The sequence below is a fragment of the Petaurus breviceps genome, unplaced genomic scaffold (assembly GCF_028583685.1).
Source record: "Petaurus breviceps papuanus isolate PSGF00001 unplaced genomic scaffold, PetGlider_PUasm1.0 164, whole genome shotgun sequence".
Taxonomy (NCBI): domain Eukaryota; kingdom Metazoa; phylum Chordata; class Mammalia; order Diprotodontia; family Petauridae; genus Petaurus; species Petaurus breviceps.
The window spans coordinates 12,884,030-12,909,672 of record NW_027185735.1 but is presented as its reverse complement, the minus strand read 5'-3'; the positions used below and the strand labels follow the sequence as shown (position 1 = coordinate 12,909,672).

General features: G+C 34.9%; 1 protein-coding gene across 1 annotated transcript in view; it reads left to right on the top strand.

The window, feature by feature from the left end:
• PYGL (glycogen phosphorylase L) overlaps nucleotides 1–25,643 on the top strand; it is a 70,541-nt gene that overhangs the window by 22,200 nt on the left and 22,698 nt on the right. Inside the window, exons 3-5 of the mRNA XM_069082343.1 lie at nucleotides 1,780–1,858; nucleotides 8,678–8,781; nucleotides 22,641–22,772. Of these exons, the coding sequence (XP_068938444.1) occupies nucleotides 1,780–1,858; nucleotides 8,678–8,781; nucleotides 22,641–22,772 (315 nt within the window). The remainder of the gene's footprint in view (nucleotides 1–1,779; nucleotides 1,859–8,677; nucleotides 8,782–22,640; nucleotides 22,773–25,643) is intronic.

The window sequence follows — 25,643 nt, the reverse complement described above, 5'->3', positions numbered from 1 at the left end:
ATGTTCCTTGTTCTTCTAATTTTCTTATAATATTTCTCTTTATATATAGGTCACATATCCACTATGACCCTGTATTGGCAAATGGTGTAAGATATTGGTCTATGCCCAGTTTCTGCCAAGCTGCTTTCCAGTTTTCCCAAATATTTTTGCCAAATAATGAATTCTTATCCAAAAATCTTTAATCTTTACATTTGACAAATACAAGGTTATTGCTTTTATTTGCTACTGTAAATTGTATGCCACTCTATTCCATAGATCTACCTTTTTATTTCTTAGCCAGTATCAGATAGTTTTGGTAATTATTGCCTTATAATGTAGCTTAAGATCTGATACTGCTAAACGTTCTTCCTTTGCATTTTTTATTATATCCTTTGATATTCTTGACTTTTTGTTTATCTGAATGAATTTTGTCATTATGTTTTTCCTAATTCAGTAAAATTATTTTTGGTAATTTAATTGGGATGTCATTGAACATATATAAATTAGTTTTGGTAAAATTGTCATTTTATTATATTGGCCCTGACTACCCATGAATAATTAATATTTCTCCAATTCTTTAAATCTTATTTTATTTGCATAATTTTTAATAACTTTGTTTATATGGTTCCTTGGTTTATTTTGGCATGTATACTTCCACATATTTTAGACTGTCTAGAGTTATTTTAAATTGAGTTTTACTATCTCTTCTTGCAGGTGTTTATTTCAGAGCTACAAAATTGTGAAAGTACCTCAAATTATATTCTTTATATATAATACATATGCAATGTATTATATATAATATACATTACATTACTTTGCAGAAGTAAAAAAAAATCTTAAAAGCTTAGGTGTGTCATGATTTAGAGAAATGGAGTCCTTAAAGTGGTGTTTTGCTGAAGTGAATCAAATACTTTTTTTTAATAAAAAGTAACCAAATAATAAGGACAATAGGATTTTATAGTTTCTGTACTTGTTATTCAATTATATGGCTTTTGATGTGTTCTGCCATTGTATAAAATTTGCAAAATTCTGACTTTTCCCTTTTCATACCTTCATAAAGAATCCACTTCATGAATGTATAGATAATTTTATAAAGATTCTGTAGAGGTAGGAAAGGTATATAATTTGTTAGTAACTGATATTTTCATAGATACTTTAAAAGATAATAAGGTTCAAAATTTTTTTCAAAGTTTTTGGTGTACTCCCTTCTTTCAGATACTTTGTAAATTGTTTACTCAAAAATTCTGTTAAAGGATCATTTTCATAGTCCTCAACTGAGATGGTCATTAACATTAACTGAATTCATAAGTGATAACCTCACTATCACTGATGGTGAAAAAAATTATTAAAATATTATTATTTTTGTTTATAATCTTACTTCCTCTTTCATCTTTGCATATACTCAGAATGACTTTGTTTTGTGAGGTCTCTAATCAAGCTTTCTATAAAATTAATTTTTGTCTTCGTGGTATTTCATGTTTTATGAGATGATACAGGTCATAATCTTCCAATCTCCTTTTCCCTAAAATTTTACATGCAGTCATATATTCTAAACTGTTATTGCCTCTGGTGGCTGTCTCTCCACTTGGCAAGATCAATTGTTGCTGGCTCAGGCAATATCTTGTATCTTTTTTCTTTTGATAATTAATTTATGATTATTATTATTATGACAAAAATATTAATGTGTGATAAATATTTGGTGCTTTAAGATTTATAAGGTACCATATGTAAATTTTTTCATTATCTTCATAACAATGTCATGTGAAGTAGTAACCAATTTCATTTTTCTTTTATTTTCAGCTTGGATTAGATATAGAGGAGCTAGAAGAAATTGAAGAAGATGCTGGACTTGGTAATGGAGGTCTTGGGAGGCTTGCTGGTAAGTGACTGTTAATAAAGATTTGAACTCAGATCTATACAGCAGCTTGTAAAATTGGAATGTTGCTTCCATTGCAAATTATTTCCATGCAAATCAATAATAAAGAATATAGTTTATTCATCTTTAGGCAGAGTGAAACTTTTTTTTTACAAATATGCAAGCTTTTATTTTTAAATAAGTTGTACATATGTCTTTTATTAATTTTTACATGACCTACACTTCCCAATATATCCTTCCCTTAGAACCCTCCCTTTATAATAAAAATGTTCAGTAAAATTAAAATGAACAAAAATGTTTAATATTTTATGCAGTGTTTCCCAATCATAATTCCTCACTATTCTAAGGAAGGTGAGAAGGTACCTTCTTATAGCTCTCCTTTGGAGTGAAACTCCATCATTTTATGATACTTAGTTTCAATTGTTTTGTTCTAGTTCTTTCCATTTAATTTAGAGTTGACATTAACTCACAGAAGTAGCAATGTTGACACCTTCCTCATGACTCACAAATGACTACGTGCTACTTCCAGACCTTATCTCAGTCTACTTTCTTTCAAACATTTCTACAGTTTTACTAAACTACACTATTAAGGAGGTTTCAAATTCTTCCTGGTGCCTCTGGGTGTTCCCGTTACTCAGAAGGAATTATGCTTCTCATCTCTATCAGTTGAAATCCTATCCATTTTTCAATGCCCACTTCCAATACCACTTCTTCCCTGGTGTCTGCCCTCATCTATGCAAGGGTAAGAATCCTCTTCTTTCTTTGATCCCTCTTAGCCTTCTGTTTTCATCAAGACCAGAGGTGGGGAAACTGCAGCCTTAAGGCCACATTCAGAGTTAAACTTTAAACTTGATTAACATGCCTAAATTTGGTAGGGGGCGGAGTCAAGATGGCAGAGTAGAAGCAGGACCTCCCCACAGCTCTGGCTTCCACCTTCCCCAATCCATGTAAAAAGGCAACTCCAAACAAACTTTGGAGCTGCAGAACCCACAAAATGACACAGAGAAGCTAACCTCCCGCTGAGGACAGTCTGGCAGGACAGCAGGAATCTGCCAACACAGCGCTCTGGGAGCCGAGCCCAGCCCCACACTAAGGCTTTAGCCCCAGAGCAGACCTGACCAGCCACCAGCCAGAGGGACTCCAGATCAGCAGCAGCTGTGGCCGTTTCCAGATTTATCAACACAAAGATGTGAAGGACAAAGTGAGAGGTCAGTGCAGTCTGGACTTTGGGACCCAGTAAGTGGGAGTGCATGGCTTTTGCCCCCAGGGCAAGAAGCCACTGAGACTCCTGGCACAGCCAGCCAGCTCCACATGGCAGCTTCAGCTCCTGGGCTGCAGAGTGTAGGGGGACCAAGCACCAGTCTGAAGGGTAATTGCTCTTGCTTTAACCTTCTTGGATCTGGATTACAGTCTAGGGTGTAGGTCCTGGGGTATGTGTTCAGCTTGCCAGAATGTGTAGAGACCTCAGAGAGGGCACCCATCTAATACCTTTGGCAGCTGAGAAAACCCCAGCGTTTGGGATGAAAGCTCCCCTGTCTGGTGGCAGAGTCCTACTGTGGCAAAGAGCCCAGGGGTCAAGTGACTGAAGGGTGACATGACCAGGCAAAGGAAACAAAGCAGATAGAAGATTCCAACATTAGACTCCTATTTTGGGGACAAAAAGGAGCAAAGCATAGAACAGTAGGAAGACAGTGAAGTCAGAACTCCTGCAACAAAAGCTTCAAAGGAAAAATATGAGCTGGTTACAGGCCATAGAAGACCTTAAGAAGCAGTAAAGAGAAGTGGAGGAAAAATTGGGAAGAGAAATGAGAATGATAGCCTGACTGAGGAAAATAACATCTTAAAAAATAGACTAACTCAAATGGCAAAAGAAGCTCAAAAAGGCAATGAGGAGAGGAATTCCTTAAAAAGCCGAATTTGCCAGATGGAAAAAGAATCTCAAAAGCTCAATGAGGAGAATCATTGCTTCAGAATTAGATTGGAGCAAATGGAAGCTAATGACTTCATGAGAAATCAAGATGCTGTTAAACAGATCCAAACAAATGAAAGAAGAGAAGGCAATGTGAAATATCTCATGGGAAAAACCACTGACCTGGAAAATAGATCCAGGAGAGATAATTTTAAAATTATTGGACTACCTGAAAGCCATGATCAAAGTAAGAACCTAGAAATCATCCTCCAGGAAGTGATCAAAGAAAACTTCCCTGATGTTTTAGAACCAGAGGGCAAAATAGAGGTTGAAAGAATCCACCAATCACCTCCTGAAAAAATCCCCAAAAGAAAACTCCTAGGCATATTATAGCCAGGTTCTGGAATTCCCAGATTAAGGAGAGAATATTACAAGCAGCCAGGAAGAAACAATTTGAATATTGTGGAAACACAATCAGCTTAACCCAGGATCTGGCAGCTTCTACACTGAGGGATAAAAGGGCTTGGAATATGATATTCCAGAGGTCCAAGGATCTGGGATTAAAACCAAGAGTCACCTACCCAGCAAAACTGAGTATCATGTTTCAGGAGAAAACATGGTCATTCAGTGGAATAGAGGACTTTCAAGCATTCTTGCTGAAAAAAACAGAGTTAAATAGAAAATTTGACATTCAGATACAAAAAGCAAGAGAAGCATGAGAAGGTAAACAGTGAAAAGAAATCATAAAGAATTTATCAAAGTTGAACTATTAACATTCCTACATGTAACTTATGAAACTTTTCTCAGTAGTTGAAGGGAATAGAAATATATATATATATATATATATGAGGGTATATGGGCATATGAATACATATGTGAATGTGTGTATATATGTTTATACGTATACATAGATAGAGGGCACAGGACCAATTTAACAGGAAGGGATGATACTTAAAAGGTTAAATTAAGAGGTGAGAGAGGAATATAATGGGAGGAGATTGGGGGAGACAGAATGGGGTGGACTATCTCATATAGAAGAGGCAAGGGGGAATGGTTGCAATGGAGGGGAAGAATAGGAGGATAAAAGGGAATGGGTCAACCTTTTCCCCATTGCATTTGGCTTGAGGAGGGAATGAAATACACACTAAATAGGGTATCTCACCCTCCAGGAGAGTAGGGGAGGAGGGGGATGAGAGGGAGGATGATGGAAGGGAGGGCAGGCTGGAGGGGGGGGAGTTGGAAGCACCCACTTTTGAAAAGGGAGGGGATCAAAGTAGAGAATAGAATAAGTGAGAGGTGGGATAGGAGAGAGGGAAATATAGTCAGTGTTTTACAATATATCTACTTTTATTGTTTTGCATTAGCCACACATGTACAACCTATAGTGAACTACTTATCTTCCCAGTAAGTGTGGGTGACAAGGGAGGAAGGGGATGAATCTGGAATTCAAAGTTTAAAAACAAATATTCAAATATATATATATATATACTATTATTAATACTATTTTACATGTATTTGGGAAATAAGATATATAGGCACTGGGGCATAGAGATCCACCATGCCCTGCCGGAAAAGTTGAAAGGGATATGGGAGAAAATATGGGAGAGAGCAGATTGGAGAAGGGGATATCCTGTGGGATTGCTAGGGAGAAAATTTGTAACTCAAAATCTGGTGGAAGAAGTTCATAAAGCATTTGAAAAAAATAGTAATATGCCTAAATTTAGCACAATGAAGAATAGTTCTGAACAACAAACATTGGAGAAGGGAACTTGAACAAAAAGAGATGGCTTAAAAATCCAATTAAACAATATCCTTCCTGTATACTATGAGGTTTTTTTAAAAAGTTCTTTTTAGATCAAAGTCTTATCACCATCATTTGTTTAAGAGTTAGTAAATTGTATTAATTGCTTTCCTTTTAATTCTTTTGAATTTGTTTCACTAATTGGTTCTTGATGTCTCGTAGAGTCATTAGCTTCCACTTTCCCTATTGCAACTTTTAAGGAGTTGTTTTCCTCAGTTAGCTTTTGTACTTTCTTTTCCATTTGGCCAACTCTATTTTTTAAACAGTTGTTTCCTTTTTACAAGGTGTTGACTCTTTTTTTTCTTAAATCTCTTACATCACTCTCATTTCTTTTCACAATTTTTTCTTCTAACTCTCTTATATGATTTTTAAACTCCTTTTTGAGGTCTTCCATGAGTTCTCTATGGCCTTCAGGTCACTTCCCATTTTTCTTTTTTCTTTTTTTTTTTTGCCTTTTGGAGGGCAATTGGGGTTAAGCAACTTTCCCAAGGTTACATGGCTAGTTTGTATATTATGTGTGGGTGTGGGTGTTAAGTGTCTAAGGCCAGAACCAAACACAGGTCCTCCTGACTCTGGTGCCAGCACTTTACTCACTGTGCCACCTAGCCACCCCTCACTTCCCATTTTTCTTTGGGGGTTTTGCCCATAGGTGTTTTGACATTCCACTACACTAGGGCTTGGGATCTCCTGCTGGTTTGCTGAGGTGGGACTTGGTTCTGGCTTACTGGGACAATCCCTTTCCTGGACTGCATTCCCTTTTTGCCTGAGTAAGAAACTTTTCTTGTCAATCTTCTAAATTTCTTCAGCTAAAAGATTGTTTTACCCCCATCTTTTTGCTGGTTCTGCTGTTCTGGGATTTGTTTCAGGGCACTATCTTATGGTCGTTTAGAGGTGAATACGAGAGAGTTATGTCAATTCACTGCTTTCTCTGTCATTTGGGCTCCCAGAAGTGTGCTACTACTATTTTATTTTGGTTTTTAGTTGACCCAAAGCATAATAGATTATGATACAGCCCCTCATTCTAACTCTATATGAATCTTTATTTTTCCAAGTAGGTTTCTTGTAACAACATATTTTTAGATTCTTGTAGTTTTTTTCCTCTGCCTCCACCCTTCACTTTACAAATAAGAAGGTGGCAAAAGTCAGTTTTCCAAACACAGTACATAAATAACATGGTCTGTTGCTCCTCTTCTGTTCACCTTCCCCATCATACTTTTTTTTACTCTTTCTTCCTTTTCTTTTAATTGTTTCTCCCCCAAAGATCTGGAGTTTGTTTTGCTTATGATTGCTTCCTTAACCTTCTTCCTGTCTTTCTCAAGCCATTCTTTCTGTCATTGTGTATTTCTCTGTTGAGTTTGGTGTATTTCTGTACCTTGATATTTGTGTAGGAGCTTGGAAAAGAGAATCATAAAACTGAGTGTGTGTAATTTTGCTTAACTTTTAAGATGAAAATCAAGTTCATAGAATTCCTGTTCCTCTGTGTTTGAATACTCTTCATTTTATGTAGCCCTATTTTAAAGTGAGAGCATGAAATCACTCATCTTCCTCCTACTTCCTCCCTAATATAGTCCCCTTATCATTTACAATCTCTCATAAGACCATCAAAACAGAACAAAATCACCTCTGACCATCTCACTTACATATCTCCATGACTATTAAAGACATTTATGTTGTAAGACGACATATTTTCTTGTCCTCCCTCTTTGTCATGTAACAATTTCATACATGTCATTTCACTTCCCATTTGCAGTTCTACTTTATTGAACTCCACCAAACACGATGCCCCTTCCAAGATAAACTGACCACTCCTAATATCATCACCATGCTCTAACTCTAACCATGACACTCAACACTTTCTTACCTCCCTCAGTCTCCTCTCCCCTCTGATTGGAGGGTAGAGTAGTAAACTCCTCCCAATGTCTTCCTTTATAGAGAGTGGAAATTGAACTTCTAGCTAATACCACTTCTCATCTACATACAAACCATCTGCATGATTTCAACTCCATAGAACAAGATGTCCCCACACCAACTAACTCCTGGTTTCTCAACAACCTTGCTTTCCAGCTTCCTTTTTTCATGTTGTTTTCACCCATTAGATTGTAAGTTCCTTGAGGGCAGAAACCTGTCTTTCTTTCTCTTATTTGTGTCCCTAGCACTTAGCACAGTACCTGACACATAATAGGTGCTTAATAAATGTTTATTGAAGTTATCAAACAATTTGTTACCACATAGTACATTCCAATTTAACAAATATGTTTACTATTTTTTAATCCCTGTATCAATTCAAAGTGTTTATACCATTCTGGCCTTTCAACAAGAATGCTTGGAAGTTTTCTATTTCATTAATGATTCATTTTTCCCTCTGTAAGATTATAGTTAACTTTTGCCAAATATGTGATTCTTTGTTTAAGAGAATTAACAAAAATGTTTCACCATAACTTTCATTTTAAAAAACCATGACTTTCTTAGCACCCAACAAGTAACTATAAAATTACCTGATTTTCAATTACACATTACAAGAGGGATTTTGATCAATTCTGAGTTCTTTGAAATAGTAGCAATAAGCCTTCTATATAACCAGTCACCCCAAGAAGTTGATCAGGATTTTACATAGAAAAATGGTAGGTTAGTAGTTATGAAATAGTAGCTTAACTTCCAGAGTAGTCTGTGGAATTGATCAAAAGTTCATACGGTAGATTTAGAGCCAAAAAATGTTAGCACCATTCTATCATTTTTCAAAAAGAAAGACAACAATGTTTTACTTACATGTATGTGTGTAGTAAATATCCACAGATATGAGAGGGCAGTAAATTTTATTCTTGAATCTATTCTTTTTCAAGACATCAATAATTTGATGGCAATGATTAATGTTAAAATAACCACTCTTCAATTGCCAGTGTATTTGAGGATATTGTTTGGCCTTCCACAGAGGTAATTTTTATAGAGTCCATGTTTTAGGAATATTTTTGAGAATGTTGTTAGGTTAAATTAATATGTCCTGTATAACATATTGAATTATTTTCTGGGAGAAAGGGAGAGAATTTAGAACTCAAATTTTAAAAATGAATATTTACAATTGTCTTAACTCCTCTTTTTTTTTTTAATCTAACAGCCTGTTTCTTAGACTCTATGGCAACACTTGGACTTGCAGCCTATGGATATGGAATCCGATATGAATATGGAATCTTCAATCAGAAGATCCGAGAAGGTTGGCAGGTACATATCTGTAAATCTCCATATATAATTTTTCCCCCTCTTTAAGATATGGATCAGAACATCCTTCATAATTTTTAATTGTTTCTGTAACTTTTTGACATATTAAATATTTCAAAATGCATTTAAAATACAAAAAGCACATTATTTGTAAATAATTTGTCTATTTCATTGTTTAATATTAAGTACTTCTGTAGGCAAGGCACAAGATTCAATTAAAATGACAGAGGCCTGGCCTGCATCCTTTATTTAGCATCATGTAACATAAAAACCACTGGTTTTGTTATGTGTAGGTTTATTTGGTAATATGAAACAAAGATCAGAAATAATGTTGAGTGTTGTAATCAATTCCTACACAGATTAACCTATTAATATGTTTGGTGATATACCTAATTATTTTTGCATTCTCTGGTGATCAGGAAAGGAAGTGTGATTGCTATTTATATTTACTGAACCTAGCCAAATTTTTATACTTTGCTTTAATGCATCAATATCTTTAATGAGCAATGAGTTTTCTATGCTACTGTGTACAGTTTAATTCTATTTAAAAAATAAATTTAGCTTCCACAATAAATCTTACATTTTGTATCTTTTAAATTGTTTAATATGCAAAATATCTTCCTTTTGTTAAATTCACTTATTTTACATAATTTGAGTTGAGTTCACAACTCATCTTGAAAGTTTTTTATCAATTGAATAATCAGTCCATTTTTAATGTCTAGATTTCATCATAACCTATAGGTTTTTGATTGTTTAAATCAGGCCCTCTGAAGCATCTTTATCTTTATCTCTTGGATAAACTACCTTTTAAAATAAAACTTGTTGACATCCTTTTTATATCAACAAAATTTCTCCTAGTATTCCTCCCAATTTTCCTTCCCAAGAGTCAACCCAATGTAACAAATATTTTAAAGAAAAAAGAAAATGAGAAAAATAAGCAAAATTTACTGATACATGGGAAAAGCCTGAAAGTATATGCAATTTACCACACCCAGGGACCTCTTACCTCTGTAAAGGAGTGGATTAGGGGTATCGTCTCAGATTTCTTCTTTGGAGTTCTGTTTATTCTTTGAATTTTGCAACATTCAGGGTGTCTAGGTGGTGCAGGGAATAGAGCACTGGCCCTGGAGTCAGAAGGACCTAAACTCAAATCCAGCCTCAGACACTTGACACACTTACTAGCCATGTGACTTTAGACAAGACACTTAACCCCAATTGCCCTCAAAAAAAATAATTTTGCAATATTCATCTTTGATTATATTGTAATTGTTCTTTCTGGCACAGTAATACATCCTATATCATTCATGTACCATAGTTTGTTTAGCCATTTTCCAATCAATGGGCACCTACTCTCCCTGCCCCCAATTCTTTACTATGCATAAAAAGTTCTATTATAAATATTTTTACGTATATGGGGGTTTTATATAGATAGAGATATAAACATGGATAGATAATCTGTATATATAAATTGTTTATGTAATATTTATATGTCATTTATCTTGCATATTGTAAATTGTTTATATTTATATCTCTCTATAAAAATTTTTTATCTTAGATATTAAATGCTTAGCAGAGAAATTTGATACTAAGATTTTTTTCCCCATTGAGTTGTATTACAGGCATGGTTCTAAAGCTAGCCCCTCCCCCCAGTTCAGGTTTCATGTTGAGACAAAATGAGGAACTCGTGAATCACTGAACATTTAAGGAAGGAGGTTTACGTTTCTCTAACCCAGCAAGGATATTGCAAGGTGTAGTTTCTCTGACTGCAGTTTTACCTATCTCGGTCTGAAAATGTGTCTGGTTAGTCAGTCATTGGGACATAGTGACTTGCATTGTCTTGGGCACCCACCAAATCTGTGAGACCCAGAGCCCACCCGTGGCTTGGACTTTTATTGGCCCTAGGCCAGGAAATTACCTCAGAGAATCTGGGGCTAAAGTAAGTTGCATTGGGAGTTGTATGTGGGGCAAAAATTGTGTCAGGGTAAGGGGAACTGTGTCGGGAAACTGCTATCCTACCACATAGCACCCCTTGGTGGTAAGGTCCTAATGATCTTTTTGGGGGGGGAGGGCAATTGGGATTAAGTGACTTGCCCACAGTCACACAGCTAGTAAGTGTGTCAAGTGTCTGAGGTCGGATTTGAATTCAGATCCTCTTGACTCCAGGGCTGGTGCTCTATTCATTCACTATACCACCTAGCCACCCCACCTAATGATCTTCTAAAGGAACTTTCAGCATTTGAATAACTAAACAATCCTCCTATAATGATTTATACTAAAGTAAGGAAAAGGGGGATCAGAAACATGGATCTTTTGGGGTCATAAGAGCCCAAGGAGAGAGACTGCTGGACATTACTATAGTCTGTTCTACATCTCACTTGAAAGACACTGACTTCTGGTTGACTAGGTAAATAGAGACCATCATAATATCCAGGTCATGAATCTGCGGTTTCCAAACTCTAAAGAATCCAATAAGTCTTTGGACTTCACATTGAACTTGGAATCCTCTAGGGTACAGAGTCTGGGCTTTTTCCCTCCCACTGAATTTCCTAAAACTTGATGGAACAAACTGGCCCCCGGATTTTTGTAGTGTTGATTTCGTGTCCCTAATCTCTCAGATGGGCTACTATCTGATCTGGGGCTTCTGCTCTTATGGCTTCATTTAGCCCAGTCAACATGTCATCAATATATGGTATATATTCATGCTCTCAGGAAGGGTAGTCTCTGCCCACCATAATTTGGCAGTATAAAAGACAGTTCAGGTAGAATTGGGGAAAAACAGTGAAAGTATATTGGATTTCTTCCCAAGTAAAAGTAAACTAACTGCTCCTGACTAGTTTCAGCCACAGAAATAGAGAAAAAATATTTTCAAGGTTGATAGACTCATACCACTCACCCTAAGTCTGGACTACCTGGTCTACCAAAGTGGGTTCCTAACTAGGGCTCCTAACTCCCCATCCCTGTCAGGAGAGATCTCTTCACTTGTTCCGCCTTCAGTTTCACTAGCTTCCCCTTGGTTTTCATTGCCCAGGGCTCTGAGTAGCTGCTGACTGTGGTAGCCCAACTTACTTTCAGTCTGACTACACTGGCAGTCCAGCTTCTGAAGCACAGACAACCACATGCAGCAAAGGCCAGTCTTAGCACTTTCTATACCTCCTAGGCAGCCTCTTTCAGCACCTGCTGAATTAATCCTTCTGCCAGCTGACCATCCCATAGAGAGGACAATCCATACAAAATCAGGAGAGAATCAGGCTATATCCTTCCATGTGCTCACATCACCTCAGAGCTCTTCCCCAAACTCAACCACTATGTGAGCCTGTGGCCACCTTGACCCATCATCCTGACTATACCAAAAATTGTAGGTAAAGCTCTAAAGCCAGTGCCCTCTTAGTTCAGGTTCACTGAAAGGAAGAAATGAAGCACTCATGAATCATTGAACATTTAACAAAGAAGGAGGTCTACTTTGCCAACATGCAGCAAGAATATACAAGCAAGCATATTGTGGCCATCAGCTTCTCTACATGAAGCCTCCCTTGTCTTTCTCTGGAAATGCATTTGGTCAGTTATCAGTCGGTCATCAGGGTACACAGGTCTTGTCAATCAGTCATCAGAGTACAGTGACTAGCATGGTCTAAGCATCTGCCATGTCTGAGAGGCCCAGAGTCCACATGGCTTGGGTTTCTTATGAGTGCTAGGCCAGGAAGCTATCTCAGAAAAAGCTGGGTTGATCAGGTTTCTTCAGAAGCTTGGGGCAAAAGGAAATTGTGCAGGGATTGTATATGGGGAGAAAGTAGGGTCAGGGTAAGGGGAGCTATGTCAGAAAACTGCTGTTCTACCAAGAACTGCTTCACTTCTTCTAGCTGCAGTAATGTTGTATGTGCAGAAACTTAATGATTTTGTATAATCAAAATTATCTATTTTATCTATTGCAATTGCTTCTGTCACTTATTTGGTTTACAATACATCTCCTGCCACCAATTGTGAAAGGCATATGATCTACTTCTCTTCTTCTTAAAATGTTATGATCTTTAATATTATTAAGATCATTTATCCATTTAAAAAGTATTATGTAATATGGTGTAAGGTCTAAGTCCAATTTTTGCCAGACTGATTTACAGGTTTCCCAGAAGTTTTCATCTGCTGGGAGAATTCCTTCCTAAGTAATTTTCATTTTCAAATTTTTCTGTGAACATAAACTTTCCATCCATAACTCAGCTTGGTTTCAACTCCATGAAACATTATACCTCTCCTGGGATAAACTGATCATTTGAAATCTCATCACCATGCAGATTGACTCAGTTTTTTAATAACACCTTCTCAACTTCATCAGTTGTCTCTCTTCTCTGATTATTGTGGCTGTTCATCCTTCTATCTCAAAGAGGCCCAATGACATTACAAGAATGATGTCTTAACTTGAGAGTGAGTTGGATTTGAGTGAGGCAGAGTTGTGCAAAGTCATCAGTCTCACTCTCTCCTCCAGAGTTATTGAAGTCCAGTGGCAAAACAAAAGTCAAGAAGACTGGTGACAGCCAGTTGCAATGGGTAATCTTGGCCTTTCTAAATTAAGGTCCAGGTTCCAAAGCACAGGCAACACCCATTCTCAGTTTGTCTGAGGCAACACCCATTCAGTGACTAAAGACTAGGTAAAAATTGAGACAAAAGATGTCATTCTGGCATAGGAGGACTCTCAGAGTTTCTGCCCAGAACAGAAAACAATTGCTATTTACACTTGTTCTAAGCCATCAAAACCAATCAATGGACCATAGAGGCTTGGGCTTGGTCTATGGTATATGGTATATGGGACTATTCTATTTGTAATATATAATAATTATTAATAAATAAATTATATATAATTAGTATCAAATCCATTAACTATAATAATATATCTTATCCATAGAAAAATAATAATAAGGTATATTATTAGCCACTAAATTAAAGTGAGAGTGATTTGAGTTGAAAGGGTAATCAAGTGACTCCATTTGAAACACAGTGGGCTTTTTTAAAGCCTCTTTTTTCCAGAGATATATTTGAAGATATTATAAATGGAAACTATATGATAAAAAGTAATTGTCCCAGTTTAAAAAAATATATAAATAAAGGGTTATATAACAGAGAAGCAAACTCTTCTCAAAGCTTTCCTTTATAGAAAGCTTTGAAACTTCAGAACTTTCCAGATAACTTTCTGTTTTCTCTCAGCAACTATTTGGTTTCAACTTCATGGAACATCATGCCCCTGAAAAGAGTACCACTTGGTTGAGGGCCCCCCACAACACCCCCCCCACATACACACTTCAGGTTCTTTTGAGGGGGTTATCTTCCCTTTTAAGCTTATAAATTTCTTGAAGGCAGAGATTATGTTTCTTTTTTCTTATTTTTATCCCTAGAATTTAGCACAGTGCCTACCATATAGTTTTGCATAATAAATGCTTATGAAACTGAATTACTGAAAACTAGGTTCCATTATTTCTGATTTTCCTTTGTCTATTGTTCCATTAATCTATCTCTCTTTGTGAAGTAGTACTAAATGTTTTTTAACTGATACTTTACATTATAATTTCTTTTCATATCTTAATATTAAGATTAAGCAATATTAATAAGAAATAGTACCCTTGATATTTAGATATATTTTTCCAAATTATTTTTAATACTTTTATTCAATTCTATAAAATTTTACTTTGATAACTTATTGGTATAGCATTAAATCTGTAAATTATTTTGGTAATATTGTTATTTTTATTATATTGGCACAGCTCAGCTATGAGCTTTAAATGTTTCTCTAGTTTTTTAAGTTGTTTATTTCTTTAAAGAGCATTTTTTAATTGAATCTGTACAAGTATATCATGTGCCTTGGTAGACTGATTCCTAAGTATTTTGTGCATTTTGCAGTTATTTGGAGTGGGATTTCCATTTCTATTGTTACTTCTTTGGTTTTGTTGTCATTAAAGAAATTTTGTAGCCTACAGCTTTGCTGAAATTGTTTCACTTAGTATTTTGCTGATTCACAAAGATTTCCTAACTAAACCATTGTGTCATCAGCAAACAGGGATAAATTTCTGTCCTCTTTATGCGCCTTTTGTGACTTTACTGTCTCTTTTATTATTGCTATTGCTAGCATTTCCAGAACTATAAAAAATAATAGTGGGGAGAAAAACATTTCTGCTTTATTTATTGTGAAAGCTCACAGTGTTATGATTGGCTATAATATTTGGTTTTGGTTTTAGATAGTGTCTTATTATATTAAAAAAGACTTACATGTGTGTGTATATATATATATGTATGTATGTATGTATGCAATTTAATGTATTTTAAAATTCCATTTGTGCTTATACTCTGTTGAGTTTTTAGCATAAATATGGATTGTACTTTGTCAAATTTTCTACATCATTTGAGATAATTACATGAGTTAGGGGGGGCTTTAGGTTATTAATAATTGACTCTTTTTCTAATGTTGAGTCATTCTTGTATCCCTGGTATAAATCCAACTTTGTCACAATGGGTAATTTATTAGATGAAGTGTTGTAATATGTCTGATAGTATTTTTTTTTAATTTAAAATCATTAATAATATTGCTCTATAGTTCTTCTATGCTACTTTCTTCCCTGGTTTAGGAATTAGGTATTAGGCATCTAATTCAAAAAGGAAACATTAAATGAATTATAAGAAGATATAGACAAAAAAAGAAGATATAGATAATAATACAAGAATGGCAGATTTGGGGACTTCTCAGTATTGAATAAGTCTTACAGAAAGATAAACAAAAGGGAAAATATAGGGCTGAATATATTTGCTGAGGAATTTAAGCTAAAATATTTATGACATCTTATTTTTTGCTTTTTGGAGGGCAGTTGGGGTTAGATGACTTGTCCAAGGTCACATGGCTAGTTTGTGTGTGTGTGTGTGTGTGTGTGTGTGTGTGTGTGTTAAGTGTCTGAGGCCAGACTTGAACTCAGGTCCTCCTGACTCTAGGGCCAGTGCTCTATTCACTGTGCCACCTAGTCATCCCAACATCTTTTTTTTTAAGCAGTTAGGGTTAAGTAACTTGCTCAAGGTTACAAGGCAAGGTGTTTCTGGGTAGGTACTAAGTGTCTGAGCCCGGATTCGATCCCAAGTCATCCCAACTCTGGGGCCAATGCTCTTACTCGCTGTGCTACCTGGCTGCCCCCAACCCAACATCTTCTAAATGAATAGAGAATATATCTTGATATAGGGAATACAAGTATGCGTGAGCACTACATGGAAATTTTACAAAAGGGCAGAGAAACATTAGAGATAAATGTAAAAAGTAGAAGTAGTATCCATATCATTTACAGACCATCATGCAATAGAAATAATAACTAATTCATGAAACATAAATAAAAGATAGACCCAAATAGACTTGACAATGAACTCCTAAATAATGAGTGGATCATAGAAACAATTGATAATTATGTGAGAGAAAATTATAATGATGGTGATACAACATAGCAAAACTTCTGGAATAAAACTAATGCCTATAGCAGTCCTCAGGGTGGGAAATATGTCCCTAAAAACATACAATAACAAAATAGGGAAGATTTTGTTTTATATTTATTTTATTTACTTTTTGTTACATTTTAAATTCTAAGCTGTCTCCCTCCCTCCTTCCCAACTCAACACTAGCCAAGGACAGCATTTGACACAGATATGAAACCATACAATACAAACTTTTACATATCAGTTCTTTCTCTAGAGTTAGATAGTACCTTCCTTCATAGTTGATGTGAATATACATATTATTCAGAATAGTTTAGTCATTCACAGTTACTCTTTGAACAATATTGCTGTTACTACATACAGTGTTCTCTTGGTCCTATTTATTTTACTCTTCATTATTTCATTAAAATCTTCCTTTTTCACAAAAATCAACCTGCTTATGATTTCTAATAGCACAATAATAGTCCATCACAATCATATGCCACAACTTATTCAGTCAATCCATAATTGATGAGCATCCCCTTGTAATAGTAATGGAATTTAAAGATGCCCTTGTATTGGCTTGGTTTTTGGTTTGATTGTGTTAAAACCCAGAGCTTGTGAATCCCGCTTGTGGGATGGACTTGTTGACATGAAAAGAGAGGGCTGAACTGGAAGGAGCTGGTGACATAAATTTGGAGAGACACAAGAGAGAGGCAGAAGAACTTTTTGGAAGCAGCATTTTGGAGGCAGAGAGAGACTGAGAGGATTGCTGAGGGCTACTTTTAATTGCCCAGGACTTTTGAGAGCTGCCACCCAGAGCTGCCAAGGACTGAGAAGACATGGCTGTTATGCTGGTACTTTGTCTGTCTGTGTTGATGTTGTTTTGCCAGATTTGTCCACTGGTGAAAGACAGTCCTGTTGTTGCAGAGGTTTGGGAACCTTGCTGTTGGTTCAGAGCTACTGAGACTGTTCTGCAGACAGAGAGTGAATTCTGTCCACAGGTGAAGGACAGTCCTGTTGTTGCAGAGGTGTGGGAACCTTGCTGTTGGTTCAGAGCTACTGAGACTGTTCTGCAGACAGAGAGTGAATTCTGTCCACAAGTGAAGGACAGTCCTGCTGTTGCAGAGGTCTTGAAACCTTGCTGTTGGTTCAGAAGCCCTGAAGAAGGATTTTCTTGTTGTATGTTTACAGAAATCCTGGGAGAGGGTTTTGCTAATGTTTTCAGGGGTCCTAGGACTGTTCTGCAGACAGAGAATGAATTAATGAAGAGACTGGCAATGTATCTTGTGGCCTTGCTAAGCTTTGTCTCCCCAGGAACAAAGATTGCTGAGAACTTGCCTCGGGTCAAGATGAAGAAAAGGCCTCCATTTGGATATTAAATGCTGTGCTTAAGCTTGTTGTAACTCTGGGGTAGATTCAGTTATGATCCAAGGGTGGGGAACTTTTGACCTTTTTGTGCTCTGTGATTGAACAAATGAATGTACTTTACTTATGATTGGAAACTAATCTCCATTTGAGAAGAGAGGTTTTGTGATGGACTAAATTGAATGTACAGCCTAGGGGTGGAGTAGTATTTAGAACAGGGTCTTTGTGATTGATTAAATGAATGTAATGTCCAGGGGTGGGGTAGTACTTGATTAAATCACACTTAGTAAATGCTATATTTTGAATGATGATGTATTTTGATTTTCTTTGTTCTTAATTTTTCATTGAATAAAATGGAGAGCACCTATGCTGGTATTTTGAACCTTGGGAAATTGCCTTTGCTTGGCATTACATCCCTTAATTTCCAGTTCTTTGCCACCACAAAGAAAGATACTATAAATATTTTAGAACTAGGTGGTACAGTGAATAGAGCATCGGCCCTGGAGTCAGGAGGACCTGAGTTCAAATCCAACCTCAGACACTTAACACTTACTAGGCATTTGACCTTGGACAAGTCACTTAACCCCAATTGCCCTGCCCTCCCCCCTCCAAAAGACATATATATATATATATATATATATATAACATACAGTTATTTTCCTTTTCCCCTAATCACCTTGAGAAACAGACCTAATAATAGTATTACTGGATCAAAGAGTATACAAAGTTTTCTAACTCTTTGGGCATAATTCCAGATTGCTTTCCAAAATGATCAGATCAGTTCATAATACCACCAATAGTGTATTAGTTTTCCAATTTTTCCACATCCCCTCTAACTTTGTCATTTTCCCCTTCTATCATTTTAGTGAATCTTATAGATGTAAGATATCTTAAAATTGTTTTAATTTGCATTTCTCTAATCAATAATGGTTTGGAGCATTTTTATATGACTATACATAGCTTTGATTTCTTCTTTTAAAAACTGCACGTTCTTCTTTAATATTGAGGAATGACCCATATTCTTTATAAATTTGACAAAGGTCTCTATATACTTGATATATAAGGACTTTATAAGAGAAACTATCTATAAAATATTTTTCCAGTTTTCTACTTTCCTTCTAATCTTGGCTACTTTTGTTTTATTTGTACAATTTTTTAAATTTAATATAATTAAAATGATCCATTTTATATCTTATAATGCTGTCTATTTCTTGTTTATTCCTATATTCTTTTTTATTCATATATTCTTATATCTATATATCTTATAGGTGATATCCTTGTTCTTTTTAATTTATGATATCTTCCTTTATGTCTAGGCCATATATCTATTTTGATCTTATCTTTGAAAATGGTGTAAGATAGTGGTCTATACCTAGTTTCTGCTCATTACTTTCCAGTTTTACCAAATTGTGATTGCTTATCACAAAAGACTAAATTTTTACATTTATCAAATGCAAGGTTGCTATAATCATTTACTACTTTGTATCATTTAACTCCACCATTCTACTTCTTAGCCAGTACAAGATAGTTTTTATAATTACTGTCTTACAATACAATTTAAGATCTGGTACTTTTTCTAGTTTTTTTTAATTGCATATCCAATTTATTGGTCTGTGCTTTTTCTATATTCTTGATTTAAGCATTTAGAGATAAAAATCATTTCTCTAATTACTGCTTTTGCTGTATCCTATAGTTTTTGATATGTTGTCTCATTGCAATTCTCTTTCATGAAATTGATTATTTCTATGATTTATTCTTTCACTCACTGATCTCCTTATTCAGTGCCATCCTAATTAAATTACCAAAAATTATTTTATTGAATTAGAAAAAAAAACAGATTCATTTGGAAGAACAAAAAGTTGAGAATACTGAAGGAACTAATGAAAAAAATAAAGGAAGGAAACTTAGCAGCACCAGACCTTTAACTATAATATATGGCTATAATTATCAAAACTATCTGGTACTGCCTAAGAAAGAGAAAGGTAAATCAATGGAATATAGTAGACATACAATTTACAGCAGCAAATATATATATATATAATAGTAATCAAAAATGTATTTGACAAGCATAAAGACTTAAGTTTTGGATATAATTCATTATTTGATTAAAAATTGTTGAGAAAACTGGAAAATCTTCTGGCAGAAATTGGGCATAGTCCAATATCTTACACTATTTACCAACATAAGATCAAAATGAATACATGATTGAGATATAAAGAGATACATTACAAGAAAATTTGAAGAACATGGAACATACCTATCAGACTTGTCAGTCAAACAATTTATGAATAAACATGAGATAGAGAGCATGTAAGGTTTAAAATGGATAATTTTGATTATATTAAATTAACAGGTGTTTTTACAAATAAAAAATGTAGCTAAGATTAGAAGGAAAACAGAAAATTGGGGGGCTGATTTTATAAACAGATTTTCAGATAAAATTTCATATCTCAAATATTTAAAGAATTTTGTCAAATCTATAAGAATATAAGTCATTCCCCCAATTGATAAAGGGTCAAAGGATATGAACAGGCAGTTTTTCACTGATGAAATCAAAATAATTTATAGTCATATAAAAATATTCTAAATCATTATTGATTAGACAAGTGCAAATTAGAACAACCTTGATAAACTGCCTATACCATGTGACGAAACAAAACTACTATTAAATCTGTTTCCCAAGATACTTAGGGGAAAATGAATAGAATCTATAGGCTCTAAAATATTTATAGCAGCTCTCTCCATAGTGACAAAGAATGGTAAATTGCAGGGATGCCCATCAATTAGAGAATGGCTGAACAAGAGGTGGTATATGATTGTGATGGAATTCTATTGTGCTACAAAAAAAAAAATGATGAGCTTGGTGATCTTAAACATGGATAGACTTTCATGAAATAATGAAGATCAAAATGAGCAGAACCAAGAGAATGTTGTATACAATAACAATAATATTGTTTTAAGAACTACTTTGAGTGACTAAGCCATTTTGACTATTACAAATACCCAAATTAACTACAAGGGACATATGAAGGAAGACATTATCTATACTCAGAAAAAAGAACTGAGAGGCATAGAATGGTTTTACATATTATGTATGTACACATAGATTTATGTATACACACACAAATGTGTCTAATGATAGCCATCTCTAGGGTGAGAGAGGGAGGGAAGAAAAAGGGGGAGGGAAAGTGATATGATAACTTTATCGTATATTTAAAACGAATAACAAGTTGTATACAATAGATTTGTAGTTTCATGTACAATCACCATTTTTTTCTATCCTCCTAGGTTATGGAAATGCTTGTTTTATTCCTTAAGTTCAGAATAAAATAAATAAAATTTTTTGAAAGATCTGGTACTGCTAGAATTACTTCCTTTGCATTTTTTTTTTTCATTAATTCATCTGAAACTCTTGACCTTTTTGTTCTTCCAAATGAATTTTTGGTATTTTTTTAGCTCAATATAATAATCTTCTGGTAATTTAAATGATATGCCATTGAATAAGTAGATTAGTTTAGGTAGAATTGATATTTTTATTATATTGGCTTAGCCTAACCATGAACAATTAATATTTCTCCAGTTATTTAATTCTGATTTTAATTTCTTAAGTGTTTTATAATATATCCATAAAGTTTATTGGTTTGTCTTAGCAAGTATGCTCCCAGGTATTTCATATTATCTATAGTTATTTTTAAGTGAAATTATCTCTTCTTATAGGGCCTTGTTGGAGATATAGAGAAATGCTGATGATTGATGTGGGTTTATTTTTATATCCTGTTACTTTGCTAAAGATTAATTGTTTCAAGTAACTTTTTAACTGAATCTCTAGGATTTTACAACTATACCATCATATCATCTGTAAAAAAAAAAAAAACAAATTTAAGCTTTATTGTCCCATTACCCATTCTTAGTCTTTTAATGTCTTTTTCTTCTCATTGCTATTGCTAGCATTTCTAGTACAATATTAATAATATTGGTGATGGGGAAAATTAGATTAAAGAACTATGTTTTCATTTAAAAATTAGAAAACTAACAATCTAAAATAAACACAAGGTAGGAGATATTAAAAATTAAAGAAAAATAAACTAGAAAAAAGCTATACAATAATGAACAGAACTAAAAGCTGGGGGGTGCTTTTTTTTGGAGGGCAATTGGGTTTAAGTGACTTGCCCAAGGTCACACAGCTAGTTTTTTGTGTTAATTAAGTATCTGAGGCTGGATTTGAACTCAGATCCTCCTGACTCCAAGACTGGTGTTCTATTCACTGCCCCACCGATCTGCCCCAAAAGCTGGTTCTTTAAAAGGAATAATAAAATTATTATTAGCCAACCTAATTAGAAAGATGGAAAAATCAAATCAACAAAGTAACAAAAGGGAAAAAATAACAAATGGAAAAGGTAAAATCACAATCAAAACAGGAAAAATAAAAAAAAAGAATTATCAAAACCTATTATGCAGTTATATCCAACTAAAACTGATATCCTGAAAGAAATTGAGTAATACTTAAATAATATGAAATATCTAAACTAACAAGACGAAATAAAATCTTAAATAATATTTCTAAGTTACTTATAAAAATTCCACTTGTTCCACAAAGCTTTCTCTGACTAATGAAGAGAAATCATGAATTCTCCTTGCTTTTTCTGTCTTGGTAACAACTATACTCATTACACTCAGTTTGCTTTTACTTAATATTAATGGTTTCTTTGCTTTATTTTTGTACTTATTCAATATTGTTTCACCCATTTTCTTAGATCACATAGAGTCCATTAAGTAATTAACTAACTGTACAGTAACTAGCACACTGATACTCATATGCTACAATTTTCAAACAGCTTCTAAAACTGAAGTTAAGCATTCTTTCCAACAGCAGGAAAAGATATGTTCTGAGCAACCTAATTTTCCTAATAATTTGCTAATTAGCAAATGTTCCTCAGTGTAAATTCTACTTATCCTTCCTCTTAAAGGAGAGTTTTTTTACTTACACTATAGGCTATTTTTGGTATAACAAGATTTAGGGCTTAGAGTTTAACCTTTTGGTAATATGTTATGTCTTTTTTTCCCAGGTAGAAGAAGCAGATGATTGGCTCAGACACGGTAACCCCTGGGAGAAAGCTCGTCCAGAATTCATGGTCCCTGTCCACTTCTATGGAAGAGTAACCCATACTCCAACTGGCACCAAGTGGGTTGATACTCAGGTATTTAACACTTCATTACATGGAATGTCCATTTTACATAGTTTTATATGGATTTTGTATTATTCCTTTTGACAGTCTTCACAACTATGCTATTTTATTTTACAAATGAAGTAATACAAGTAGGGAGAGAATAAGTCATTTACTGAAAGTCCAGTAATGAGTCAATTATAGGACAAGGATTAGACCTTGGCCCTGCAGTGCTAGCATCTCTAGACTCTTGGCCTCTTTTGATAAACCATTTAACAGGAAGGATGGTTAAGAATTTAAAATGTGTCTTGTTAGTTTGCAATCAATTTGGTTGATTGTGTACATGTATGTACAACACACACATGTAATATATACTTGTATATATTTTGTGTGTGTGCATGTTATATATAACATAACATACAATATCTACTATGCATGATATGTATATATTATATGTATTGCATATATTTTTATATGTACACATGTGTGTATATATGTATGTGTATATATATGTATGTATTACCTTACATCAAGAAATTTCAGGTACAAACCTTCTATAAAATCAAGGAAACATTACTCAAATGCTTCCTTTAAGGAGAGTAGTCATGTTATTGACAGATATGTTCATAATAGGACTGGTAATTTTCTCACCTAATTATATGTAAACTGTAATTGGAATTATTTTCCAAAGTAAGCAAATTTAGAAAACTTTGAAATCAAAATATCATTGCACAGATTGTTTCCACATAGTTTTTTTCCTATTCTATGAGGGTTAGTGGCTTTCTGTTAATAGCATGGGTTCCACTGCTTTAGCTGAGCACAAATTGTATTAAGTTTAGAGAGCACAATGACGTTCTTCAAAAGATGCTCAGACATCCAGATAAAGGGGATATGTTCTTTTCTGTCTATGAAGACAGATTTACAGAGATTGAAGTAATGTGAGGTAGTCGGGCCTCAAATCCAATATTTTCTAAAATTAAGTTAACCATCTATGACCATTCCCAGATTAGTAGCCAGTAGTAACAGAAAGCACAAGGTCAAGTATGCTTTGTTCATACAGCAGGCAGGGAATTATCTTTTTATTTTATTGTGTTTCCAGAGGCAGAAATACAAACTGATTTGAAACAAAATGAGTCTCATTCTATGAATTACTTTAATTTCATTTTAGAGGCAGTGTGGTGTAGTAGAAAGAATGCTAGATTTGGAGTCAGTCTCAGTTCAAACCCCAATTTTGCTATGCATTAGCTGTGTGACCTTGAGAAAATCACTTGACTTTTCTGTATCTTAGTTTTCTTATCTGTAAAATGAGAAAATTGGACTAGGTGACATCTGAGGTCCACTCCAACTCTAAATATGTGTTCCCATAATTAATCACAAATTGATATTAAAAAAAATCTTCCTGGACCTTTATTTTGTAATCAATTGTTTCATTCACTTACATTGACTAATGAAACTTATCGTGAAAATATTACTTGTGATATAGAATCTTATTATATGTGATTGTTATGCATGATAATATTTCTTGTAAACCTCATGCATTCAAAATTCAGAGGGGCAAAATGATAACTCTAAAGGAATTTCAGCATAGTTAGACTAGAGAAATACAGTGGAAAGAGATTAGAAGAAGAAAAAACCCAGGTGATAGTGCTGGCTTCAAATCCATGAGTAGTTTTTGCACTTGGGGCAATTATCACAAACCAGTCCTAGGAAAGCTGCAGGAAAGGCACCTTCAGGTAGCTGTGAGTTTTGGATACAACTCTGGGTAGGGATGTGGGAGTACAATTATGAGACACCATGAAGCTGCTGCTAGAAAAGATCCCCAACCCTGAGAGTAAGTAGGCTATTTGGTAGCTTTCAATATACTGAATTACTCTTGATGTCTAAGTGCATAACCTAATTGTTCATTTACACTTGGCATTCAAGAAGCTGGATTAGAGAGGGGGTTGGCAATAGTAAATGTTATAGAAAATAAAGAGATGCTTTTGGTGAGGGGGCTGAAATAGGTTTTGAAAACAACCCCTTCAAAACATCATGTTTAAACTAGAAAGGGCCATAGGGAATCCATCTCTCATTTTATGGAGGAGAGAAGTGACCCACCCAACATTCCAACAGAAGGCTTGTTCAGTTCCTACTCATGTGGAACTTGTGGGAAATCAGATGAAGCTCTGTTTGAGCTATAACAAAGGAAGTAACCCAGAACCTGAGTCAGTATCAGAGCAGACTCTTGCAGGTTTCCTAACTACCAGTCCATTGTTCTTTTAGCCAAGTTGTTGAAATTTTATTTATACATAGAAGAGTGAACCCATGCTCATACATACATACTCCCCCCCACACACACACACACACACTCTTCCAAAACAAGAAGTACCATCTGGGAAGGTGGAGAGGGCAAAGCTCTGAGAGAAAGACCCTGATCCTCAAGAAGATCCTCTAGTTAGAGCCAAGGGGCTATTTTCTTTCTTACTTTCCATCACCTAGAGTTTGCCAACTCCTTTCTCTACAACCACTATCACCTCTTTCCTGGGACACATAGTGCTAAGGGGCAGAACCCTTAGATAGTTCTTAGATATAGCATTTCTCCTTCCCTAAGCAAACTAACTCCTATTCCAATAAAAAACCTTCCTTAAGGAGACCTTAAGTGTCCATTTATATACACATGGAGTAGCCCACACTTTCAACATTGGCCTAAATTTGAGAAACTAAAAAGAGTAAAAACTTCCAGGGAAAGAAAAGGTCCAGATTGGTAAATTAGGAGTTGAGGCTGAGGTGCTTATTATTCCCTGTTTAAAAGTCACCACTTGCCAGGCCAGTCGAGGTGGTCTCTGATGGACTACTGGTGTCTGCATTAAGATTCTTAGGATCAGGGCCACAGATACTTCCCCACATCAAGGTTTGGCTAGAACT